At 45.2% G+C, this 25,011-nt stretch overlaps 1 protein-coding gene across 6 annotated transcripts in view; it reads left to right on the forward strand.

The window, feature by feature from the left end:
• The window catches only part of PPP1R12B (protein phosphatase 1 regulatory subunit 12B), a 133,707-nt gene that overhangs the window by 25,013 nt on the left and 83,683 nt on the right, over nt 1–25,011 (forward strand). For all 6 annotated transcript variants that reach the window (XR_005259783.1, XM_038162791.1, XM_038162793.1 and 3 more), the window contains exons 2-8: nt 9,032–9,162; nt 10,645–10,763; nt 13,601–13,760; nt 17,494–17,638; nt 19,936–20,010; nt 22,731–22,810; nt 23,385–23,524. Coding sequence is in view for 5 of the 6 variants with exons in the window: in XM_038162791.1 (XP_038018719.1) it covers nt 9,032–9,162; nt 10,645–10,763; nt 13,601–13,760; nt 17,494–17,638; nt 19,936–20,010; nt 22,731–22,810; nt 23,385–23,524 (850 nt within the window). In the remaining variant the exon portion in view is untranslated. The remainder of the gene's footprint in view (nt 1–9,031; nt 9,163–10,644; nt 10,764–13,600; nt 13,761–17,493; nt 17,639–19,935; nt 20,011–22,730; nt 22,811–23,384; nt 23,525–25,011) is intronic.

Here is a 25,011-nt window from a genome sequence, read left to right on the forward strand (position 1 = left end):
TAATTATGCCTTTGCACATATTCCTCTCTTCCATGTGCTCTGCTGGGTTTTTTGTTGTGCTGATCATTGTAAGAGATTCGTTGTTGGTTTCTTTTGATGACTGACATGGATACTGCTGAGTACTTCTTGTTGTGTGTGGGGCTTTTTCCAATGGAAAAATCTGACATAATCCATACATTTCTCTTCCTGCTTACATGAGAAATAAGACTCAACTGCTGTTAAAGAAATTAACCTCCACAGGTAATTAATCAGACTAGAAAATTAATCTTTTTATCTCATTTTGCTCCCTTTCCTCTTGTTCTTTTTAAAGCAGAATTTACCTCTTTCTCCTGGTTCCAATGTGGTTGTTTCAGAATTAGATTTTTAGATTTTTTTTCCCAAGAATTTTAAAGCATAAAGATTTTAAGGCTGGGTTGGTGGTACAGAAGTGCCTGTGCAGCGTGTCAAGGCATGAGGACATGCAGAAGCCAAGGCTGGGGAGAGAGAAGGTGCAAAAGCTCTGTGGTTTTGCAGGAGCAGCAGTACGAGCTGTTTGTTGTTCCCCAAATCACTGGTGAGTGTAATCTGTGCTGCCAGAGATATGGGATCACTTGGAGGTGGAATTTTTGGGCAGTGCCGGTTCTGACAGAAGCCCCTTAAGAGCAGAGCTGTGATCATGGGACACCATGGCAAGGTCATAGCTTCCAGTGCCGACAGTCCAAGTGCTGACAGTTGCCAGGCTATTTTGGGAGCGCTTTTCCCTTTGTTTTCTGTGAACTCCTCTCTCTGTGCTCCCAGATTTAACCCCTGATGCTGTTCAGCTGTCATCAGCCCTGCCTTTGTTTGTGGTTTTGAGGTGTGTGTTGACATCACGTATTTACTCTTGCCTTGCATTTGCTGGATGATGGACTCCCTCTATCTCCTGGCTAACCTTATTCCATGTATTTTAGACTTATGACAGGAGAACAGTCGAGAAGTGAGACTTGTCATTTAATCCCTTTGGCTGTGCTGTGACAGCATGAGTGGATTGCCCTGCCAGTGCTCCCAGCCCAATGTGTAACAGTTAATGGTGTTGCTGGTGTCAGTGTTGGCCTCTGGTTTGCAGGAGCCCTTCAACCATTTCCAGAGCTTTAAAGTGGTCTTGTTACACCAGTCCTGTAGAAAATGTTGTTATAAAGAAAACCCTCTCAAAACTCAGGTTAAGGAGTGACGTGGTAGATATTGGCTGGAGGAGGGCTGTCTTGTGCCTGCTGGTCAGTCCTGGAGGGTGGGGCTCAGCTCACCTGGTGTTGCTGGGTCTGTGCTGGTCTGCAGGCAGTGGGAAAGGAGAAGCACAACCCACCCAGCCTGGGCAGGCAACGCCCTCGGGGCACATTTTGAAAATGTGGATGAAACTCATCCTGTGCAAGGCAAGGTGTGGGAGCACATGGCTGGGAAGGGGGAACCCTGGCAAGCTGGACTTAAACCTGCTGGGGCTCTTATGGTGATCTTGGGCTGAATTCAGACTGCACTTCACGAACTCAGAAACCATTCTACTTGCAGACTACTGCTTTTGATGGCCTGTATTCAGTCTGAAACTTCGCTTAGCACAGAGCAAACCTTTTAATAATTTGAGTGTGCTGTCTCCCCTTGGTTTGTTTAAACGAAACCGATTTTTTTCACCCCATGTCTGATGCAGAATTTTTTATAGCTCCTGGGTGGTGCAGCCTCTGTCACTCAAATGAGTCTACATCAGGTTTTCAGCATGAGGACATCATTTAGGAGGCAAAAGCCAGAGGCTTGGGCACATAAAACATCAAAGCTGTGGAGGTGAGTCTGGCCTGAATCAGAATGGCTTCACAAATCTATGTCTTCTAGTCCTTCCCCACAATTATAAAGTTCCCTGAATTTTCAAGGAATAAATGTGTCTGTGAATGTCTATATGAACATATATGCACATGCTTATGATAATCCACACAGAAGTCCACAGGCCAGAAGGGCGAGGAGGATTCCCTGCTGATACTGGAGGCACTAGATTAGGAGTCTCCAGAGGTACTTCTCAACTGCAGTGATTCCCTGGTGTGTCTGTTGCTATTCTGTACCTGACTGGCACTGGGGTGTGATGAGAGCTGGATGTTCTTCAAGCAGTAGCAGATGGTCCCTGCTCTGAGGGTCTCTCCATCTGAATTGTAAGTGGTTTCACCAGATGGAAGGATGGAGTGGCCTTCTGGGCACATGGACGTGTGGAGAAAGGTCCTGAAGATCAGTGCAAGAATGATGGATGTGGGTTGTGTGGAAGAATCTCAGAGGACTCAAGAGTTACAGAAATTTGGATCAGTGTTGGAACAGAGGGAAGTAAACCATGTCAGAGAAGGGCTGGGTGTGTAAACATGGTTCAGCACTTGATTTCTAGATTGGAGGAGAGTCTGGTAGAAGAATTAATAATGGGGGTTTCATGAGCAATCTGATTTAGCAGCAGCAGCATTTTGCACAGGGCAAGAGGCACCATAGTGGTGGGGGGCTCTGGAGATGGATATTTCCTGGAGTAATCAAGAAGAGCTGAAGCATGGCCTCTCCTCGCCTGGCAGCTCATACTCCATTTCAAAAGCCAGCATGTGCCTGAGCAGGCAGTTTACATATTGCATTTATGTGTGACAAGTGGAACTGTCAAGTATGATTTCCGTGTGGGAATCATGGGGATTGCTACCCCAGGATCCGACACGGTAGGATTATGAGATTTTCACTCGGTGCACGGAGAAGTCACCGAGATTGGGTTCTGTCACAAGACTGGGTATTCATAGTAGAAACACGTAACACAGCAGCCAAGCATGCAGCCCTTTCTGCTTCCCCCTTTCTGCATTTTCCTTGTGCCTGGAGCAAGTGCATGGCTTCTCTCTCTCAAATCCCAACCAACCAACCACATTGGGAGCACCAGGACATTAAATACAGCCAAAGTTAACCCACAGCAGTTATTACAGGTTTCCTGGCTGGCTGATGCCAAGTGTCTACATGCTGCTTTATCCCATGATCATATGACACTGGCAGATGTGACATATTGTTTGTAAACCGACTGTTGGCTCAGAGGGGCTGCAGGGAGCAGAGCCGTGTGCTCCCAGCCAGGTTCCCCCTTGTTACAGGTGTTGCCGTTGGCAGGGCCAGCACCTTGTGCAGGCACAGGGCAGGACATGGCCCTGCTGCTGAGTGGCTCTCACTGACATGCTGGCCAGAGTTGTTCTTCCTGCAAACAGCTGCACTGAATGTTATTCTTGTATTTATGTTAAATCACCAACAATTGGGCAAGTTATGGAGAAAACAACCACCTCCACATGGGTGCCTGTGACAGCGCTGTGGATGTGCAGTTACTGCCTGGCATCTGTGTTCTCCTGGGTTTGTAACCACTTTTCTCCTTGTGGAGGTGAAAAGGTTGGTTTTTTTCCCTCTCACCTGATCCCAAGCAATTTCTTAGGAGTTTGTGAGGTGATTTAGATGCTCTCCTCACTGCTATCCTGTGTGTATCTAACATGTAGTGAAATATAACACCAGTCCTAGGCTGGGGCTTTGCTAGATGTGTTGCACCCCTAGAAAGTGAACAGTGTCACACTGCTCACACCTTCTTGGAGCTCGATTCCCAGTCCTCTGAAGCCTCAGTCTCATCCCATCTGTCTCCTTTTCCTCCCTGGATCCTCCTATCTCAGAACCTCCTATCTCATCATCAACTGCTCTCCTATCTCAGAACCAGGGGATGCTCAGGAGATATGCAAACCAAACCCTTGGCAGGCAGCTGGAGCAGATACTCATCAGGGCTCAGTGGTGCTTGTGCCTTATGGGTGCTCAGAGGAAAGAGCAAACACAACACCATTGTAATAATGAGGTTTCATTCAAGATAAGATCAGATTTTGTCTGGTTGCTGGACAAGCCTTGCCAGACAAGCCAAGTTGTTCTGTCCCATTTCCTGGTGTCTCCGTTTCCTTACTGTAATGTAAACTTCATGCTGGGAAGAAGAATGCCTTGGCAGCAGCTCCTGGCAAACTCCAATCTGCAGCGAGCGTCCCTGGCTGGAAAGGGCTCCACCTGTTCACTGCAAAGGGGGTAAGCTAATATGCCATATCTGCAAATTTTAGAAACTGAGCACTTCCTCCCTATGGAAAAACTGCTAAATGCTGGTCTCTTGCCAGGAGCTGGAGGAACACCATGAGCTGGGGATGGAGACTTGCCCAGCAATGCCTCAGATTTAAATCCTATGAGCCAACTTTCTTTGCGTGTTGAGTGTAATTCTGGGCACTGGATGTGGTTTGCATCAAGGACTGCTAAAACTGTAATATATTAGTACCATTCCAGAAGCCCTTGAAGCTTATCTACTGCCAAGAAAAATACAGGGGTGGCAAGAGATTAGCCTGCTGAAGATCCACGATGAGAGGGAGAGATACTCACCCTGTACTCCCAGCCTGTCACATCGCCTTGCAGGTTGTGTTAGAGCTTGTACAGAGGCAGATGATAAAGAAGGAGTTAAAAATTTAAAGACAAAACTGCTATGCTTTGTAGTTAACCTTGCTTTTAGCCTCTCCTACGTGTGAACCAAATATCTGAGGGTTAGCAAGGTCTGAAATGGAAAGAATTAAGCCTATCCCTCTATTTTTCTTCATGCCCAATTCCAAGGGCAGTTTAAGAGAGGGAGTGTTTCCTCACATGAAGAAAATACCCACCAAAAAGGCAACATTACTTCTCAACCAACTCTTTTTGGCTGTCTCCCTTCCCTTTGGAGGCTGAGGGCAGGTGTTTGCTTTGTGACTTTGCTCCCCGAGGTTGTGGTCCTTACCATGTTCCTGAGGAATGACGGATCAAATAAGAGAGGAGAGCTCTGCATAGCAATAGATCCTCTCAGGTTACTAAACTTATCCACTCTCCTAAATCTGTGGGAGGATTAGTAGTACTTAAAGGAGGACATATCTACCCCTTTACTTCCTCTTTGTCCTCTTCTCCTTCCTCCAGTAACCTCAGGTAACCCAGTTGTTCAGCCTGAAGGTGAGCTGTACCCCTGAAGCCCAGGAGAGCCATTTTTCCTGCAGGCTGACTCACATGTTAAATTTCAGTAAATTTGCACAAGAAAACACACAGCAGAGATGTGCTGGAGGGGTATCAACAGTCAGGCCTCTCAAAAATTTTAGTTGGACAAATGTGTGCCCTAAGTTCTTCTAAACAGTGAGAATTTTGTTCTTTACTGTGTATCTTGGTTGAATGGTGACATGTATGAAACTATTAATACCATTAATGTATGTGCAAGTATGAATTCCCTGATAACATCAGAGTTAATCAGTTGATACCTTAAAAGTAAACACAGAAATATATTGCAACCCCTAAAAGTTGCCATTTAATCTGTTGTAACATTTTAAAAACATTTTTCTAAAGTTCTTAAAGTTCAGAAGATCTTTAGAAGTTACCAGTTTCACTCATTATCCAAGTTGTTGACCTCATAATTCTTACGCTGAGTTGTGTTAAACATGTCATTATCATGTTAAGGTCTGAGAAGTGTGTTCTTTTAGGATGTTTGACTAAAAAATTGTGTAAATAATCCCTTGCCTGATAGTTTCTTGCATGGCACCATGATGAGATTTTCAGAGCTGAGCAGGAGTTACTCAGTACCTTTTTGTCTAGTGCCAGTTTTGGAAACTCCTTTTCTACCTCACTTTTTCAAATCTCAGCCAATTAGTTGCATGTAATGATACAACAAAGAAAAAAATCTTGTATTTTGGTGTTTGAGGTAGGCATGGTCATACCTGTCACTTAAAAAACTGTTCATGTTACTCTGTCTCAGTTCCATCTCTGTGTGTCATCAGCTCGTACGAAAATCAGTATTTGCCAGGCAGTGTTCCATGGCTGGATGACATACGTGGAACAGCAGCTTTTCCTTGATCACATACATTGAACAGCAGCTTTTCATGAACTACAGAAGAATGGGGGAGGATTATTACTCTTACATATTAAAGAATATTCTCCTGCTCCATTAAGGATAAAGGTTCTGGAGACCTTTGCACTTGGCTTTCTCTTGGTGGTAAGTGCAGACAGCAAGTGTTAAATGGTCCTGGCTCCCTTGGAAGTCCCTGGTGCTGTCAGCACCCACAGAGCCCTGGCTCCTCATCATCGAGTGCTCTCTGCAGGAGGCGGGAGAGGCAAATCACTGCAGATTTCTGTGTAGGAGCAGGTGGGGATTGATCCCATTATCCTGCTGGTTCTAGCATGCCTTCCATCAGAGCCAGGCAGGGTGGGCACAGCACAACAGCAAGGCCAAAAATGGGGAGAAATTTAAAAGAGTGACAAGGCTCTTTTATGCTTTTAAACAGGCATTTAACTTTAGAGTTCATTTTATCCAGTGGCTTGGGCAAGAACCGTACCTTTCCTTTGGCTGACTCCCAGGCTGTGCAGATGTAGTGGGTGTATTTGATAAACAATGTAAATAAAATTCTTTATCAAATATGTACAAAGCTCACGCTCTAGAGACATTCTTCAGTCTAAATTTAGATTCACACCCGAGCTACAGGTAACACTTGAGCAAACCCAGCAGAGTAGTGAGTGTGCACAGGCAGGAACCATCCATCCACCTTGCTGCCTCGGCTGATAAAATTCCTCTGTGAGGCTCCAGCACTGTGGGCAGCCAGAAGGGATTGTACCCAAAAGAAAAGCACTGCGTGGGCGAACCTTTCCTGGCTATTTCCAGAGCAATATGCTTTCAGATGAAGTCAACACTGGTGGTGTTCCAGGTCAAAATGTAAATAACTCATCAGGAAGATGTTAAGTGCAGTTTATTTGAAGTGTGTTGGGGGAAAGCTTGAAGTAAATCACAATAAATATGAGTGGCAGCAAAACAGAGATTGGATCTGAGTTTTGCAGGATCAGACTTGAATTCTCTAAGAATTTCTCCTTGAGCTGAAGAGGGATTATTATGGATCCGTGTGTTTCCATGCACCTCTGTGTGCATCACCTCCTTTGCCTTCCTGCTGCATTTCAGTGCATTGGTGCAGACAGAAGACATTCATAGATTTGTTTGTGTGGTTTGTGGGATTATGGAAATCAGATTCTTATCCTTTCTACAGTGTCTTAAAATTAATCACATGCACATTGGGCACGCTGCAGTTCTCCTGGACAGTGGGAATATTTGACTTGTGTTTCCTGTCCTCATCACGTGCTGAGACTTGGAGGCTACATCTGTGTTGGTGAAGCAAAAGGAACAAGTTGCAAGGAAAATCCTGGTTAGATTGTGAGAAGAACTACCCACAGAGAGGGTGGTGAAGCACGGGGATAGGGAGTGTCCATCTCAGCAGAATGAACTGAAGCAAGCCCTGAGTCGTGTGATCTAACAAGATTTGGCCGTGCTTTGAGCAGGGGGTCAGACCAGATAAACTAAAAGAACACCAAAGCCTTGCTCCTGAGGCTGGTGGTAGAACCTGGTTTGCACCCACATTGCTGAGATGTAACCATGTCCTGCCCCATCATGCTCGGAGCTGGGGCTCCTCCAGCCTGATGGTGATGCTCTTCAGTCCCCAAGATTTTTTGTTTGTGTTGGGTTTTTTTGTCCCCAGTTTTACTTCTTGAAATAATCTAAGAGAAGCCTCTCAGAGCAGGGTTTACAGGACAAAACTGTTTTGGGACTGAGGGTGGGAGATCGTAGATGGACTTGCACTGAGAATCCTAGAGTGTCCTGAGTCGGAAAAGCTCCACAAGGATCATCCAGTCCAACTCTCTTTGCAGTAAAAATAACAAGAGTTGGTTGTCCTGATCCAGGACATGCCTCTCCTTTGACTTGGGCAATGCAGCACAGAAGAACATGTGGATAAACCAGGATTGTTTATTTTTGGGGTGTGTGGATATTGGTTCGAGAGGATTTCCTCATTTTTTTCCTTGCTGGGACAGGAATGGATGGATAGTCAGTGCTGCTCATTTTAGATGGATCATGTGGGAGTCACCTGACTGCTGTAAACAACAGGTGTGCCCACATCAAGCTGTGCAAAAGGATCAAATGTTGGGATTTTGGAGGAATCCTGGACAAGCTGTTTCCCTCTCTAGTAATGAGGAGCTGTGTTTCTGCCTGGGGACGGACATGTAGTAAAAAGCAGTCCTTGCACCTCCTGGTCATGCCTGGTGCTTCCCAGCAGAGGCGCACACATTGGGATGTGTGTATTAAGTTGCCAGCTCATCCTTGAATAGCAGCTTCCAGTGAAACTGTAAATGTAACACAGAATGTGCTGGAGACAGGAATTTGAGGAAGGAGGAATTCCACCCAACAGAACTGCTGAGACTTGAAAATCAAGCTAGGTTTTCTTCTGGCAACTTCAAAGCAGGGAGCTCTCTGTAAATGCAGGCTCAGGAGTGACTACAGCAGCTAATCAAGGGCTGTCATTCTCTTCAGCAACTCATGGGGCTGTAGAACAAGCAGGGAAAGTTTCCTGTGTTAGACTCAGCAAAACAAAGAGATACTGCTGAATAAAGAAGTTAAGTTCTCTAGAACTCTGCTTTTGCAATGATTACCTCTGTAACTGAGCTGCTTTAGTCTGGCTCCTGGAGCTGCTGCTTTCCCTTCTCATCTGTGCCCCTAGTGAGGCCTCAATGTGTTCAGTGTTACAACCTTTATTCATTGACATTTTGAGGACCAGTATAATGTAAGTAAATACACAGCTTGCCTTGCTTAGAGGGATTTGATGCTGTACCTAAAACTACCACAGATCCATCATTTCAGCAGCCCCACTGTGGGGAGGGAGCTGTGTGGGAGAATGGAAGGAGCTCTCTGGTGAAAAGTGAATTTTGAGCAAATTCAGAGGTTGTCCATCTGGGAACTCTGGGTTACAGTTAATTTTTGAAAGTTCTGAAATTAATTTTTGTTTTCATTGACAGATTGAAGTTACCCTAAGCTTTAAAGTGTGATTGCTCACAGCATTAGAAGTTCAACCCAGATATTGCCTGATGCCAGTAAACTGCCAGTGAGGGTTGTGTGTTTGATTTAACACCAACACAAATTTTTTTTCTCTCTTCCTTTTTCTTCAATCCTTCTGCCCCCCGGACATCCCCTCCCATCCTCCCTCAGGCCTGTATTGATGAGAACCTGGACATGGTGAAGTTCCTGGTGGAAAATGGAGCCAATGTGAACCAACAAGACAACGAGGGCTGGACCCCTCTTCACGCAGTGGCATCGTGTGGCTACCTGAACATAGCAGAGTGAGTGAGTCTGGCACTGTTCTGGGTATTTATAACACTTTCCTGTGCCTTTCTGTTCAGAGCAGGTACACAGGTGATGAATAATCTAAGCCTTGCACAATGCTTTGGAAAGCAAATGCTGAAAATAGGTGCTTTTCTCTTGGTATTGATTTCTGAACTTCTGAGGATTAAGGTGAAGCCTTCAACTGGTTGCCTTTTTCTGTTGCCATTAGACTCTTTTATGATTCATTAGATACTTTAGCTAAAATGCCCAGCAAAAAGGAAAATGGGAGAGCTGCTACAGGGATGTGTAGTGAAGGAGCTCCTCCCTGTGAGGGTGGGCAGGCCCTGGCACAGGCTGCCCAGAGCAGCTGTGGCTGCTCCTGGATCCCTGGAAGTGCCCAAGGCCAGGTTGGACAGGGCTTGGAGCAGCCTGGGCTAGTGAAGGTGTCCCTGCCTATGGCAGGGGGGGACTGGATGGGCTTTAAGGTCCTTTCTGACAAAAACCAGGCTGGGATTCCGTGAGTGCGTTTCCTTACCACAGACTAGTGTGAGCAATGCTGTGGTTAAGTGGGCACTTCCAAGGTCAGCTGTCAATCCAGCACCACCAATATATTCACCACTAAACCTCGAGTGCCACATCCACTCCTTTTTTGAACACTTCAGGGATAGTGATTCCACAACTGCCCTGGGCAGCTGTGCCAGGGCCTGACCACTATTTCTGAAAAGAAATTTCCCCTAATCTCCAACCTGAGCCTCCCCTGGTGCAGCTTGAGGTCATTTCCTATTGTCCTATTCCTTGTTCCCTGGGAGCAGAGCCCGACCCCTGCTTGGCTGCCCCCTCCTGTCAGGGAGTTGTGCAGAGCCAGAAGGTTGCCCCGGAGCCTTCCTTTTCTCCAGGCTGAACAACCAACCCTTTATTCTTTACCAGTCATACCGTGCTTGTGTATTTAGTCCACCACAGCTACCAGAAGGTTTCCAAAATTTGAATTAAGACGACTATTTTTTAAAATTAATTGAAAGTAAATTATAAAACCAGGCAATCTCTCCCTCCTATATTTGTGTGCTTAAACAGATGCTTCTTTTACTTCTAAGAATTCTGCTGATTAAAAGATGTACAAGCCAAAGAAGATGTCTGTTGTTCTTCAATGAACTTTTCATAAAGTTATAAGAGGATAAATTTAAAAATTGATGATACTTGATGAGGCTTTCTTAAAAATTAGTCAAATTTCCTTTTCTTAAAAGAAAAAGATAATCAACCAGATTAATGCAATAACAGGGGTATTTAAGTAACTATGGAGAAAGAAAAACTGTGGGCCCCCAAGCAAAGACCTTGCATTTACAATGAACATTTTTAGTCTAGAAATTGGCTAAGAATAAGATCCTCATTGGGTAATTGAACTTGCATGAGAAAAGCAAATACTTGGTGGTGCTGTTTGGTTGCCCGTGTCCTTGCTCTGAAGCCAGAGGTGTGACGTGCTGGCCTGGATGTCCTTGCTGCAGGTACCTGATCAGCCACGGGGCCAACGTGGCTGCTGTGAACAGTGAGGGGGAGGTCCCGTCCGACATCGCGGAGGAGGCAGCCATGAAGGACCTGCTTCTGGAGCAAGTCAAGAAACAAGGTAAAGGAAGGGCTTGAATAAGTGAGAGTTGGGACCCCTAAGCGTTTCTGGATGAGAATTCTGCTGTCTTGCTGTCTGTTGGTGAAGAGATCTGAGATCTGGCCCAGGAAGCAGCAGGCAAATTTTGCTTTGCTATCAGACAGTGGAGCAGATACAGGAGGTTTCTGGTCTCTGTCCTTGGGATTCTTCAAAGCAAGGCACCACAATCCTGGAATCTGATTCATCAGATCTAGTTACTTTTAAAGTGAGACTTAATTCTGACCTCTGATATCAATGAAAGGTCTTGTTTCACTAAGGCTTGATAAAACCGAGGTGAGATTTATGGGACTGCCAAAGGCAGAGACCAGGAAATGAATATTCCAGGCCTGGAGTGACATGCTTTATCCTGATCTTTCCCTAGATTTCTTCTGCCATATCCCCTTTCTCATCAGGTGTGCCTGGCTGAGGGGCTGCTCTCCAGGCTGTCCCTGCACAAACATCCCTGGCTGAAGAATGGGTTTGGACTGATGTTAAAATAGAGAAATGCTTTATCAGTCTAAAATTTTCTTCATACTCATAGAAGTGGTTGAACGTCTGCATGTGTGTCTGAGAAGTTTAAAATCATGTCTGTGAATTTCATCAGCAATGTTGGAAAAGGAGCCCAAGGAATTCCTGGAGCTTCTATCCTTGGACATGGTCAAAGCTCAGCTGCATTCGTGTCTGAGCTGGTTCATCTGGCTTTGAAGTTACTCTCCTTGGAGTGTGTGTTTGGGCTACAGACCCCCAAAGATTCACATCTAGATTATTTTATTCCTGCAGGTTTGGGGGGGTTGCTTGCATGCTGGATTGAATCCAGTCCCTCTATCAGATATATTTTGACACATGGTGGTGACTTTATTTTTTAAGGTATAGTTAGGAAGGAATCAGTCCCTCGGTGCTTTGTCACCTGTGTTAACGTTCCTGGGCCACCAAATTTGTCATGCACAGCTTGCCTTCAGAAAAGCCAGGCTAGCTGTTTCCAATCACCTCCTTTTTTTTTGCATGGGCCTTGGCATAGTTTCCAGGAGGATATGCTCCATGATCTTGCTGTGCACAGAGGACAGGCCAGTTGGCCTGTAGTGCCCCAAGTCTTTCTCTTGTCCCTGTTTAAAAATGGGGGTTATGTTTTCCATTTTCCAGTCCATGAGAAGTTCACCAGACTGCCACAACTTCTCAAACACAAGAGTGACTTAGATACTTCCTCTACCAGCTCCCTTGGGACCCATGTGTGCATCTCACCAGGTTCTGTGGACTTGTGTACCTTCAGGTTCCTTAAATGACAGTAATGTGGTTGAAACCTTACAGGACATTGGGGCAGTGGATCTGCCTTACCTGCAGGTATTTTGCCTGACACTTTTTGGGATTCTGCTTGCATTGCCTCACAACATCAGTGGCATCCTGCTAAGATACCCTGAAACAACCATCTGTCTCCAGATGAAGATTCCCATCTCACAGTTTAAAGGATCATATTGCTGGAGGAAATGGGGTTGAACTTTAAATAAGCATCTGTCCAGCTCTGCAGCCTGTCCTCGGTGGGGGATGTGAGCAGATGACTGCTACAGACTGTAACAGCAGCTCAAGTGTGTACAATTGGCCTCCCAGCCTCCAGCCATTATGCCTCCAGAAATTCCTGAGCCATATTGGCTTTCTGTGTATTTGTGAGTGCCCTGTGGCTTTCTGTTTCCTGAGCTTGTGTACTTGAGCTCCTTGGGAACTCCAACATGTTCAGGAATTGTGTGTAATAGCTACAAACTTGTCTAGTCCTTGGTCTGAAGCCAGTTTATTTCTGATCTTTGCAAAATCCTGCAACAGTGGGTCTCACAGCTCAGACTCCGAGTTAAATGTTTTCTTTGGTTCTGTTTTAAACCTAATGCCCCATAATTTAATTGGCAGTCATGAGATTCTTATACTGAAAGTATTAATCCATTGCAACACTTGCTCTTCAGGACCCTTCTTGATTTTTGAGATTTGTCATCTTCTAATTTGTATGTTTTCCTGAGTTGGAGAGTTCTACTCTGATTAATCTGGTGTGGATCAGTATCAATACTTGTGATTGATACATTGTCCTTCTGTGATCTCATTGCTGTGAAAACTCTACTTAGGAAAACAAGTGGAGTTTTGCCTCTCATTGGTTTAATGAGTCTGTCAGCCAGACCCACCTCCCTTTCCACATCATCCCCCTGCCTCTCCACATCTCCACCTGCCCCTAAGCAGTTACTTAGGCCATCAGCATAGATTTCTTCTGGCCTTCTAATGCCAAAATTATTTCAAACTGTGTTTTGTCAGAATCTGGGGGTATGCTGCTGGGTGGAATAACTCAGTACTTCTCTCAGCATGCCTGTCATGAATGCCTCTGGAGCAGTGCAGATTCCTGTGTGTGTCACATGCAGTGTCCTGAATATGAAGTGAGCACAGAGCTGGCATCACCATGCTCTTGCAGGAGACATCTGAGGGCCCTCAGACCTTCCCTGTAGATTATACCCTCACTGCAGGTCAATTGAGTCAGTTAAGCTGTTGTTCATGACTTTGTTATGTCAGTTTGGGACACAGTTCATGTAGAACTCAGTCCTTCTACCCTTAATGCACACCTGAGCTTTTAGTTAATTGGACTGGGTTGCAATCACTGGCGTAGCTTTTTAACTCAGGCAGTTTTTGAAGTCTTTGTCAGTGACACAGAAGAGGCTTTTGCTGATTGTTTTGTGGAAGATCAGAAATAGTTTACTAATATTTTATAGCAAACGGAGTGTAGGTTAAGTGTAACAAGTACTTCAGAGCTTTCGTCTCTTTTTTGTCTTTTGTTCTGTGCTTCACCCCCTTAGGTGTGGATCTAGAGCTGTCAAGGAAAGAAGAGGAGCAGCAAATGCTCCAGGATGCCCGGCAGTGGCTGAACAGTGGGAGAATTGAGGATATAAAGCAGCCTCGGACAGGAGCCACAGCTCTTCATGTTGCTGCAGCCAAGGGATATTCTGAAGTCATGAGGTAGGAGCTCCTCCCAGGGCTGATGCATGAAATTAAGGCTGAAAACATCTTGCTTTACATTCAGAGAAATTTATTCCATACTGAGACTTTCAGGCTGCTGTTTCTCAAAAGGCTCTGTGGTTTTATGCGTACAACCACAGTGGTTCACCCAGAAATACACAAGGTCTCGAGGATTCCCTTTCATACCTCCAGGCCTTTTTGGAGTAAAGACAGCTTTTTGGAGAATGAAGCATGAATTAGGAGGTCTCTAATTTTTCTAATCACAAGGTCTGATTTTCACTGTTAGAGTAATAGTTTCAGGACTAGCAAGTTAAACAGTAGTAGGGGATAAAAGTATAATGTTGACATACAAAGTGACAACACATACTGCATGACAGTCACAAACACGACCAGTCTTGTGGGAAAATGAGGTGTCCACCCCTGTCTCATTATCTTCTGCCCCTTCATGCTACTGCTCCTGCAGTGACAGAGGGATTCCAGCACCTCACAGCTCTGCTGTCCTGGCACTAACAAGATTATTGTGACCATAAACCTGCCCAGTGTAGCATTTCCGGGTAAAAAAACCATTAATATTGTTACAGGTAATGTCAAATTAGGCTTTCCACCTATAAAGCTTTCTTCTCTGTTATTTATGTGTGACTGGAGCTGCCTGTGAACATGGAGCTCATGGAATCCCAGACTGAGTTGGTTTGGGTTGGGTTGGGAGGAACCTTAAAGCTCATCTTGTCCCACCCCCTGCCATGGGCAGGGACACCTTCATCTATCCCAGGTTGCTCCAAACCCTGTCCAACCTGGCTTTGGATACTTCCAGGGATGGTGCAGCCACAACTTCTCTGGGCCCTGTGCCAGGGCCTCCCCACCCTCACAGGGAGGAATTTTTACCTCATGTCTAATCTAACCCTGCCCTCTGTCCATGTGAATCTATTCCTCGTTGTGTTCTTACTACATGCTCTTGTAAATAGTCTTTCCAAGGTGTCATAGTTTTACACTGCCCAATGTCAGGCAGCCCCAGGAGTCGCTCACTCACCCTCCCCTCCCACAGCTGGCCAGGGGAGAGAAAAAAATTAACGAAGGGCTCATGAGGTGAGATAAGGACTGGAGAAAACCCTTCAAGGGCAAAACAGGCTCAGCTTAAAGTTGCAGAGTGCAGATTACTAACAGAATCAGAGGAGAATAATGAGAAGTAAAATAAGCCTTTAAAACACCTTTTACCCCCAGCCCCTCCCTCCTTTCCCCTGACAGCACAGGGAGACAGGGTGTGGGGGTTTTGGTGAGTTCATCACCGAGATTTTCTTTGCTGCTCTGGGAGAGGAGTCCTTCCCTTGTGAGACCGTGGGGTCCCTCCCATGGAAGACAGTTCTCTGTGAACTTCTCCAGTGTGGGTTCACTCTCACAAGCAGCATTCCTCCCAAAACTGCTGCAACGTGAATTCCCCCCACAGGCTCACAGTCCTCTGAAAACCACTGCAGGGTGGAGCTCTCTTCCTACGGGGTGCAGTCCTCCAAAGGACAGGCTACTCCAGCCTGGAAACACTGGATCACTGGATCACAGCCTCCTCCAGGCATCCACCCACTGCAGTGTGAGCACCTCCCCCTGGGAGGCCAGCTGTGGGTGGGTATCTGCATCCCTATGGATCCCTGTGGGCTGTGGGGGGATCTCTGCATCCCCTGTGGATCCCCATGGACTGCAGGGGCACAACTTCTTCACTATGGTTATCACCACGGCCTGCAGAGGATTCTTGGCTCTAATGCCTAGAGCACCTCCTCCCCCTCATTCTTCTTGGTGTCTCCATGTTGTTTCCCTCACATGTTCTCACCTCCTCTTCTCTGACAAGAAGAAAAACTGTGCATGCCCACTTTGTTTTTATTTTTTCCTTAAATCTATTGTCACAGGGGTGTCACCAACCTCTCTAATTGGCCCAGCCTTGGCCAGCAGCAGGTCCATCTTCAGAGCAATCAGGGATTGGCTCTGCCAGACATGGTAGAAGCTTCTAGCAGCTTCTCACAGAAGCCACCTCTGTGGCCTGTGTGCTACCAAAAGCCAGGCTGTGTGTAACCAACACACAAGCTTACTCTATTGCCCGTGTTAAAATCCATTCTGGAAGTTTCATCATTTTAAGTGCCATGACTTGATGTCGAAGAGCTGTTTCATATCAAGCTCAAGCATTTTACTGTACTTCATGTTTCTGATTTGTATTCAGTCATTAGAACTTATAATTGAGTGATGAGCCTGTATTGTGCCCAAGAACAGGAATCTAACACAGCTCATGTGAATAGAAATGTAATATCTCTGAATTGGAGGTGTTGGTCCTGTCACCTGTCAGGGGAGAGTTGTGTATCCAGTGCTCCTTGATGAAGTTCAGTGTGTGCAGGATGACTTAGTTCTGCACAGCCTCTCCTTGGCATTAATTGTGGTAATGATAAACACATCTTACAGCAAGCTGACATTGTTTCACTCTTGTGTATGTGATGGCTGTGCTGAAGTTCAAATCCAGAGCTTTAAGCTTTAGTGACTTAAACCAAAGGGGCTGACAGCCAGGAGCCAGCTAACTCTAAATGAGACATGGAATTTGTCTGTGACCTTGAGTCTCTTAGCAGCTCTGTTTCTCCCTTCTGCCAGCTGGAAAATCAACAGAAACTCAGCACCTAATTTACAATTTCTTTCACAGAGGAGCCCACAGCTGCTCTGCTGTGACTGTGTTTTTTTTAGCACAGTAGCACTTTGGTGTAAAGCTGCAGGAGTTTCCAAGCCATTGATGCCATGTTGGGGTCCTGCTGGATTTCCCTCATGCTGTGCAATGGTGGCTCTGCATGGGGGAATTTCCCACAATGGAAATTTTCAGGAGCAGTTTTACCAGACTTGCAGAATTCCCCTAGGATGTTGCTCACTATTTAAGCAATTTGGATAATAGTTTTGATACAGGAGCTGCTCAGTGCTCTTGCCTGATTACTGCCACACCAGTGTGCACATGGCTCTGGAGCTCCAGACTACCCCAAACCTTTTGTGTTTGTTTTGGTGTTACACATTCAAGCTCCAGGTGCTGTGAAACACAATTGTTCTCCTCTGATGGAGAAGGGAGGGTGGAAGGGGCACAGCAGTGAGGGTAAGGAAGGAAGATCCCAGGCAAATCCACTTGTGGAAGATTTGCTTGAACTATCCAAGGGCTACTCTGAAAAAATGCATTTGGGGTTGTTTAATCCAAATGAGGGTTGCTTAGCATACAGATTTTACCTCTGTCACTGTCACTGGTGCTTCCCTGGCAGTCCTGTTGGTCTCCTTGAGGACCACCCCCCACTGTGGCCTTGTGCTCTTGGGGAACCAAGCTTGAGCTCCAGTTCCCTCATGTCTCTCTCCTGGCAGGTGGTGTGCTTGGCTCCCTGGCACAGGGATGCAACTGAGCCAGTCCAGACTCTCTGCTGGAGCAGGAGTTCAGACTGGGTCACCAATGCCAGATGAGAAGTCAAGGTGTTCTCCCAGTTCAGGACATGCTGAAAGGAAACCTTATCAGTTTGACATGTTCCAGCAGGTTTTACATTGAAGTCACTTTTTGTTCATTGCCCTTTCCATTATGGTTTCAAGCACATCAAGTGGGATGTTGCTTTGGTTAATAAACAAGTCCAGAAGCTCCTGACTATTAGGGAGCCAAGCTGCTCACTTGGTGCCTAACAGGGGAAACTGCTCTGTCAGAAAGTCATTCCTGATGGGCAGAGATGAATCCTGCTGCTTTCCTCAGGCTCCTGATCCAGGCTGGGTTTAATTTGAACGTCCAGGACAATGATGGCTGGACTCCACTCCACGCTGCTGCTCACTGGGGAGTGAAGGAAGCATGTTCCATCCTGGCTGAGGCTCTATGTGACATGGACATCAGGAACAAGCTGGTCAGTACACAACTAATGCAGGGTATTCTATAGCCACATTAAGAGTGATTGTTGCCTTCTGCTTGATCATGGAATCATAGAACCCCAGACTGGTTTGTATTTGGAGGAACCTGAAAGCTCATTTCATCCCACCTCTGCCATGGACAGGGACACCTTCCACTTGCCCAGGTTGCTCCAAGCCCTGTACAGCCTGGCCTTGCGCACCTCCAGGGATGGAGTAGCCACAGCTTCTCTGGGCAACCTATGCCAGGGCCTGACCACCCTCACAGCCAAAATTTCGTTCCCATTATCCCATCTAACCCTGCCCTCTGCCAGTGGAAAGCCATTCCCCCTTGTCCTGTCCCTCCACGCCCTTGTCCCAAGTCCCTCTCCAGCTCTCTTGGAGCCTCTTTAGGCACTGGAAGGGGCTCTGAGGTCTCCCTGGAGCCTTCTTTTCTCCAGTTGAATATCCCCAGCTCTCCCAGCCTGGCTCCAGAGCAGAGGGGCTCCAGCCCTGTGGTCAGTTTAGTGGGCCCCTCTTGATTCTTTCCAGCAGGTCCATGTCTGTCCTGAGATGGGAGCTCTAGAGCTGGACACAGAGATCCAGGTGGGGTCTCATAAGAGATCCAACATCATGATCCATCTGCATGACAAAGTCATAGCAATCCTCCTTGCCTGTGCACTGGATAATTTAAATACATCAGTAAATGAAGAATCTTGACTGGCAGAAGACAGAAAAGATTTCAAATATTATGGGAGATGGGACCTGATTGAACTTTAACACTGAGCTTGTAAGAAGGGATAGGAGCTGATCTGTGCCATCCTTAGTTAGTGGAACCCTGAGAAATCAAACAGCAGCAAAGAAACAGTCTTGAAGTGCAAAATAATATACTAATATTGAGGTATTAGGCACTGAAAACAAGTGAACCCATGAGAAACTGGCAGTTTTAAATCCCCCCTCTTCTATATATTGGTAATAAAAAAGGAAATTGAAGATTTGTGAGACATGAGCAAAGAAAAATAGGATGGAAGAAAAGGAGGAAAACCATTTCCTTTCTAACAGTTACAGGTTTTTCCTTGAAGAGCCCTTGGATTTTCAAGAGCTTGTCCAGGGCTGCTCTTGGTGTTCCCATCCCTGCTGGGATGTACACACTGGTCTGTGAGCTGCTTCCCACTGGACCAGGTGTGCCATGGCTGCCTCTGGGGGAGGAGCACCAGGGGATGAAGGCAGGCAGGAGGATGTGATAAGAGAGGGCCTTGTGTGTTCAAGTGCATCCAGCTGTGCTGGAAACTGCTGGAACTCAAATGCCCCATGGGGAGCCCTTTCAGCCTGGTGAGCTCTTTGGCACCCAAAATGTGAGGAATTTTTTTGTTTAAATGCCATCGGGTGCTTTTCCTGCTCAGTGTTCAGGATGTGTATGGGGTCTTGTATCATGCCATACTTGAAACAGCCACTGTTGTATTTACTGTGTTACCTGCTCCTTCCAGTCCAGAATCGTCTCCTTGTTGGGTCAGATGGACAAGGCTACCTTTTATTTTTTGACGTGTAGCCATTGAGTTTCAGGTTGCTAATGGCATTTAGAGCTTTAGTTTGGTGAAAATGTAACCAGTTTCTTGGTTTGTGCAATAGAGTATTTTTTCTGGTTTATTTTAATTTATAAATGCCCATGGATGTGGAAATGGATCCAAATTTTTTTGGCTTGCTGGCAGTCTTTCAGAAAGTTTAAATACATGATGATAAAGTGACACAGAATCAGAAATCTCCTGAGCTGGAAGGGACAAACAAGGACCATCCAGTCCAACCCCTGCCCTGCGCAGACACCCCAACAATCCCACCCTGGGCATCCCTGGCAGCGCTGTCCAAACATCCCTGGAGCTCTGGCAGCCTCGGGGCCGTGCCTGTTCCCTGGGGAGCCTGGGCAGTGCCAGCACCCTCTGGAGAAAGAACCTTGCCCTGATATCCAACATAAGGAGAGGTTGATCACATTCCCTCTCAATACAAAAGTGTCCTTTTTAGAAACTTGGAAACTCAAGCACGGTCCTGGCTGTTGGGTTTGAGCAGCAGCCACCAGGGAGCTGCACTGCCCTGGTAAAAGCTGCTCACTGAACATAAACATGTTCTAAGAGGTCTTTTCCAGCCAAAATGATTCTGTGATTCCATGATCACTGTCATGTGGGTTTCCTTGCTCTGGAGTGAAAGAGTGTCACTCACCATTTGGGGAGGGAGGATGTGGAGTGTATGTGCTGGTAAATTGGACTTTTTGGAATATTACCACTGTGCCATCTCAGATATCCTCTTGTGTTCTCCTTTGCACCAGGGCCAGACGCCCTTTGATGTTGCTGACGAGGGACTTGTGGAGCATTTAGAAATGTTGCAGAAGAAACAGACTGTGGTGAGTTTCTGGAGATCATTTTCCAATTACCTCTCCAATTACCTTTTCACCACACAGGTATTCTCCACAACATATGGTGCTAACAGATGCAGAAAGCTGAGGCCTAGCTATTTTTTTTTTAGTTACTCATTGACAATTTTTAATCACAGCAATATTTTTACTAGCTAGAAATCTAGATAACTGGATGACAACAGCAAGGAGGTCAGTAGTGTGATGGCATGCAGAATTACGGGAACTGGTAAGGAATTTGTGTTCATCTTTGTAGATGTTATTATCCTGCAGTTGCTGTGTTGGCTGGCAGGTTCTCTAATATCGAAGTGCTCTGTTCCTAATGAGTGATTACCCAAGGCAGCTTTGTGTTTGCATCCAGGGAAATACACTGTCAATGTTGAGAAAGAGATCTGTTACCGTGTCTGCCTTTCTTACAATAGGGAGGCTTTGGATTGAGAAAGAAGAAATTATAAACTTCAGGGAATTCTGGACTGAAAAAATGGATGGTTTCAAAATTATATTAAATAGCCATTTCATAATGCAGTGGAAGGGATTGGAAGGGATTATAAGCCAAAAGTTGACATAAAAAAGGAAAGCAAAACATATCTTGTTCAAAGTAAGGGCAGTTGTCAAGCCAGAAAGTTTGGTTTGGATTGAATTATTTCCTATTTCATCTGGTTTACTCAATTATCCCATTTGGGTGCTTCCAAAACACAAGCTAACCTTCTTTCAAAAAGAATTAAAAATCTGTAAGTATCACTTAAAACATTGGGTTCAGAAACAGACAGAATGGGAACACTGCTGATAAACCCCAGGAGCAGATTTTCAGGAACTGTCAGTGTAGGTGGTTAGAACTTCAGCTCTGATCACAACACAGCTGCTGCCATCCTCAAATAGCAGCCTTAATATTCACAGGAACTTCTTAAAAATTAATCAGCTTGTCCCTAAATGAGGCGTTGATAAATACTATCAGGGTTGTATTTTGGATTCCCCTCTCTCTCACTACCCAAGATTTTGCAGATAACTGCACTTCTTAAAAGAAAATAAAAAGAAGAATTTTTTGGGTGACTGCTCACCCATTTTTAGGGCTACTTTGCAAGGGCTACAATCCCTCTGTTCTCTATAGAGAAGCACTATCTAAAAGCCTTCTCCATTTATTCAGCGTAGAGCTGGGCAGAAGAATCCAGATTTTATTACACTTTTTTTTTAGTGGATATGATTTTTTAATGGAAAAGCCAATTTATCATGTGTCACTTCTATCACTTAAAACCACTATCACTTAAAACCAGAAAGCTTATATTTGTTAAGGATAAAACAGGCAGTTCCATGATGTGATTTCTCTTCCAAAATGGCTTTCAAATCAGATATGTTTTTCAGTCTAAGGCAGAACACTGTGCCACCCTTGCTGAAAGATTTGCTGCCATTATTGGAAAGCAGGGGGGATTTTTATATGCTAGAAGCAATTAATTTGGTTTGGGCTTGGTTTTTTTTCCCCAGTTACTGAATTATCTGTGAATGGAGCAGGCCTTTTCATGCACTTCCCTTTGCTGTGCTGCAGCAGTTTGGTCAGTTTAACAGTGTTGTACTGCAGATTTTTGCTCTTCATTGGAACCTATGCAGCTTTTCCCACTTCACAGGGTGCCCAGAGCAGCTGTGGCTGTCCCTGGATCCCTGGAAGTGTGCAAGGCCAGGTTGGATGGTACTTGGAGCCACTGGGATAGTGGAAGGTGTTCCTGCCCATAGCAGGGGCTGGGGCTGAATGAGCTTTAAGGTCCTTTCCAACCCAAGTAATTCTGGGATTCTATGATTCAGAATTTACAGTGCTTTTACTTCCTTTGCCTGATGTCAACTGCTGTCAAAAGAAAAAGAATAACCTGGTGAGCCATGACACAGCAGAGTCAGCCTTAAATTGAGCCCCTAACTGCCATCCCTACTTCTACTTCACCTGTTTCTGTGCTTCTGGAAGGTACTAAAACAATTTTTGGGTACCGTTTTGTCCACTGATGGTGGTAAAATTAATATTGCTGCTCTCTAGACAAAATCTTTCAATTTCTATGTGATCCCAGGTATTCCCATGCAATGACTGTGTGCATTTGAGAGATTTAAGAAGTGACCCATCCTCACAGGAGTTCCCTGGTTGCCTGTACAGGACAGAATTGAATGCTTTCCTCTGACAGCAAGTAAATAACAGCCACAAAGACAGCAAATTTTTAGCTGAATCTATTCTGATTTCATGGGCACACACATATGGACGGACCTCCAGCAGAATCCCAGAATGATTTGGGCTGGAAGCAACATTAAAACTCATCCCATTCCACCCCCTGCCATGGGCAGAGACACCTCCCATTATCCCAGGTTGCTCCAAGTCCCATCCAGCCTTCTTTGGACACTTCCAGAGATGGGGGAGCCCACAACCTCTCTGGGCAGCAGTCAAGGTTCATCCCTGGCCATGGCAGGGGCAGCTGCAGGTGCCTTTGAAGTTTTTATTAAATGGCAGCTGCATTCCAAGGACATGCTGGGTGCTGTGCCCTGGTGAAGCTCCAGTCCAAGACTCTCAGTGCCATTGCAGATGTGCTGCTGTTCAAGTGGCATCTTACACAAATCTGCAGTGGTTTGGTCTAATGATCCTGGGCTGACCTTGTCCTGAGGTGCTTACTGGGTTATGCTGACAGGGCTGCTTAATGTCTGTCCTCATTCTCTCTCTCCCATCTTCCTGGACTTTTGGACAGCTGCGAAGTGAGAAGGAGACAAGGAATAAGCTGATTGAAGCTGACATGAATGGGAAGCCTCAAAACAGACTCTTCACCAAGTAAGTCTCTCCCTCTTAGTTGAAAAGAAACTGCCCAGAAAGTAATGGGAGGGCACCTTCATCTCTCACAGCCAGCTGGCCTCAGCTGGGTCAAAAACAATTCACTGCTGTTGATTTCATGCTTTTTTTTTTTTTTTTTTAATCTGAGCACTCTCAAATACAACTTTAGTTGTGTCAAATACAGTTTGTGCTGTGTATTTAACAGTGGAACAAGGGCTTGGGCTGGTGTTTGGTTCTCCAGCTCCTGCTCTGGCTGAGGATCAATCAGATCTTTGGGTTGAGAGCTGCACCTTTTTGTTGCACAAAGCCCTACAGCCCAGCTGCTGCGTTGTGTGGCGCTAGAAGAGGAGAGATCACAATTTTTTTGATGGAAAAATGCTTGCAGAATTAGCAGATGTGAGACTGGCAGCGGAATCCGTGGCAAATTGGCCATGATGGAAGTGCTGGAGTGTTCAGCTGTAGGTGGATTTTATCCTTTGCTTGTTCTGTATGTAGTAAATAATGTCTATGTCTTCCTGAGAAGTACAACTCAGATAACTTGCTTGCCTAGTCCTAAAAATTTCCTACTTTGCAGCAAAGAGAAGATTCTTTATGAGGAAGACACGTTGAAGTCAATGGAAACGGAGGAAGAGAACAAGGACTCGAGCAGTTCTAGTTCTGAAGAGGAAGAAGCTGAAGATGAAGTTTCCGAATCAGATGCTGAAAAGGAGCCAGGTAAAACTTAGTACAGCCTTAGATTTAATAACTAGCCTAGCCATTACCATTATTAATGTTTTTGTTGTTGTTATTGTTAACTAATTATATAAATACTTGTTAAGGATATGCTGAAAGTTTTATTTCCAGTGTATATGTAGAGAATTTGGAGAAACCTGGAGCTACTGTGCTAAAAAAGCTGATTCAAATGCTGTCTCACAGGTCAGCATAATTGTTTTTAAAAAATCCTTTAGATCCTATTTTAATTCCTAGTTCCAGCTCACATGTATTGAAAATAACACATTGTCCATAGCTTGTTCTCAAACAGGGTGTTTTTCTTGTTGGCCCAGTTCAAGAAGAATCCTTCAGGATGGTAGGGAAGCAGGTGAAGGTGTAGGAAGGCAATAGCCTGTTGTGTCTGGATCAGTGTGAAATGAAGGGCTAAAGCTGTTCTGACTGATTATAGAGGTGAGGAACTTCTGTTTTCTAGGCTGTGATGAATAATGATTGCAAAAGTTAGTGGAAAATAAGGATTAAGTACACAGAGTCACAGTAGCATTTACATTATAGTATATTGCTGGCATCTTACTCCCATTCCTTCTCCATAATTTTTGTGGCTACCTTAATTAGTTTCAAAAGTGTATATATGCAGCACAGAAAGTTTAAATACAGAAGCCTAATTGTACAGTAAGCCAAGACTTATTTGTACTTAATATTCTGCAAACACAGATGGATCTTGGACTATGATGTGTTTAATGGTTAAACTACTTTTAACATCAATTCATTTGGTCTGTATCCAATATACTAAGAAATAGGTCCTGAGGAGAAGTGTAGTTTAAAGTTTTGTTGTGCTTCTGTGCCAGTGAAGTTGTCACCTGTGTTAGGATTGTATCAGTTAATGCTGTTGGGGCAGGGTGAGAGGGTGGGAAATCCTGGCTGGGCTCTGCAGAGCTGCTGCTGCACCAGCTGGGTGGGCATGGCAGTAACACGGGGAAATGATCTTGGGGCTTTTAAATCAGGCAAGTCTAGTGGACACGTCAGTGGTAGAAAGAGACACGCAGTACAGGTCACATATATTTTCTCCATAAATCGGGGGTTTTCCCAGATTATATATATATTTATACAAATATAAATTACACCTGTCTAGCTGTGTGTCAGTGTTTGTAGTCCTTGTAAACGTGGTGGTAGTTTGACCAAAACAACTCAAATGTTTGCACATCTCTAAGACCTGGAGCTGTGTGGGGGTTTAACTGAGTCAGGAGCAGCCTAAGATCCTTCAGCAAGGAAAGGTCTACAGCACTCAGCATTAAATTTTGTTTAAAGCCAGAACAGGTCTTTTTATTGCATTAATTCACTGAGCAAAGCACATTATAGGAGTATATGTTAAAACCACTGAAGCTAATAGAAATGGGAGACAGCAAACATTCAGGTAGTGATTCAGCTGCAGGCTTTGTTACCTGTACTCTCCTTTCCTGGGAAGATTATTGGGTCCTTTGAGAAATTTCCAT

The sequence above is a fragment of the Motacilla alba genome, chromosome 26 (genome assembly GCF_015832195.1).
Source record: "Motacilla alba alba isolate MOTALB_02 chromosome 26, Motacilla_alba_V1.0_pri, whole genome shotgun sequence".
Taxonomy (NCBI): Eukaryota; Metazoa; Chordata; class Aves; order Passeriformes; family Motacillidae; genus Motacilla; species Motacilla alba.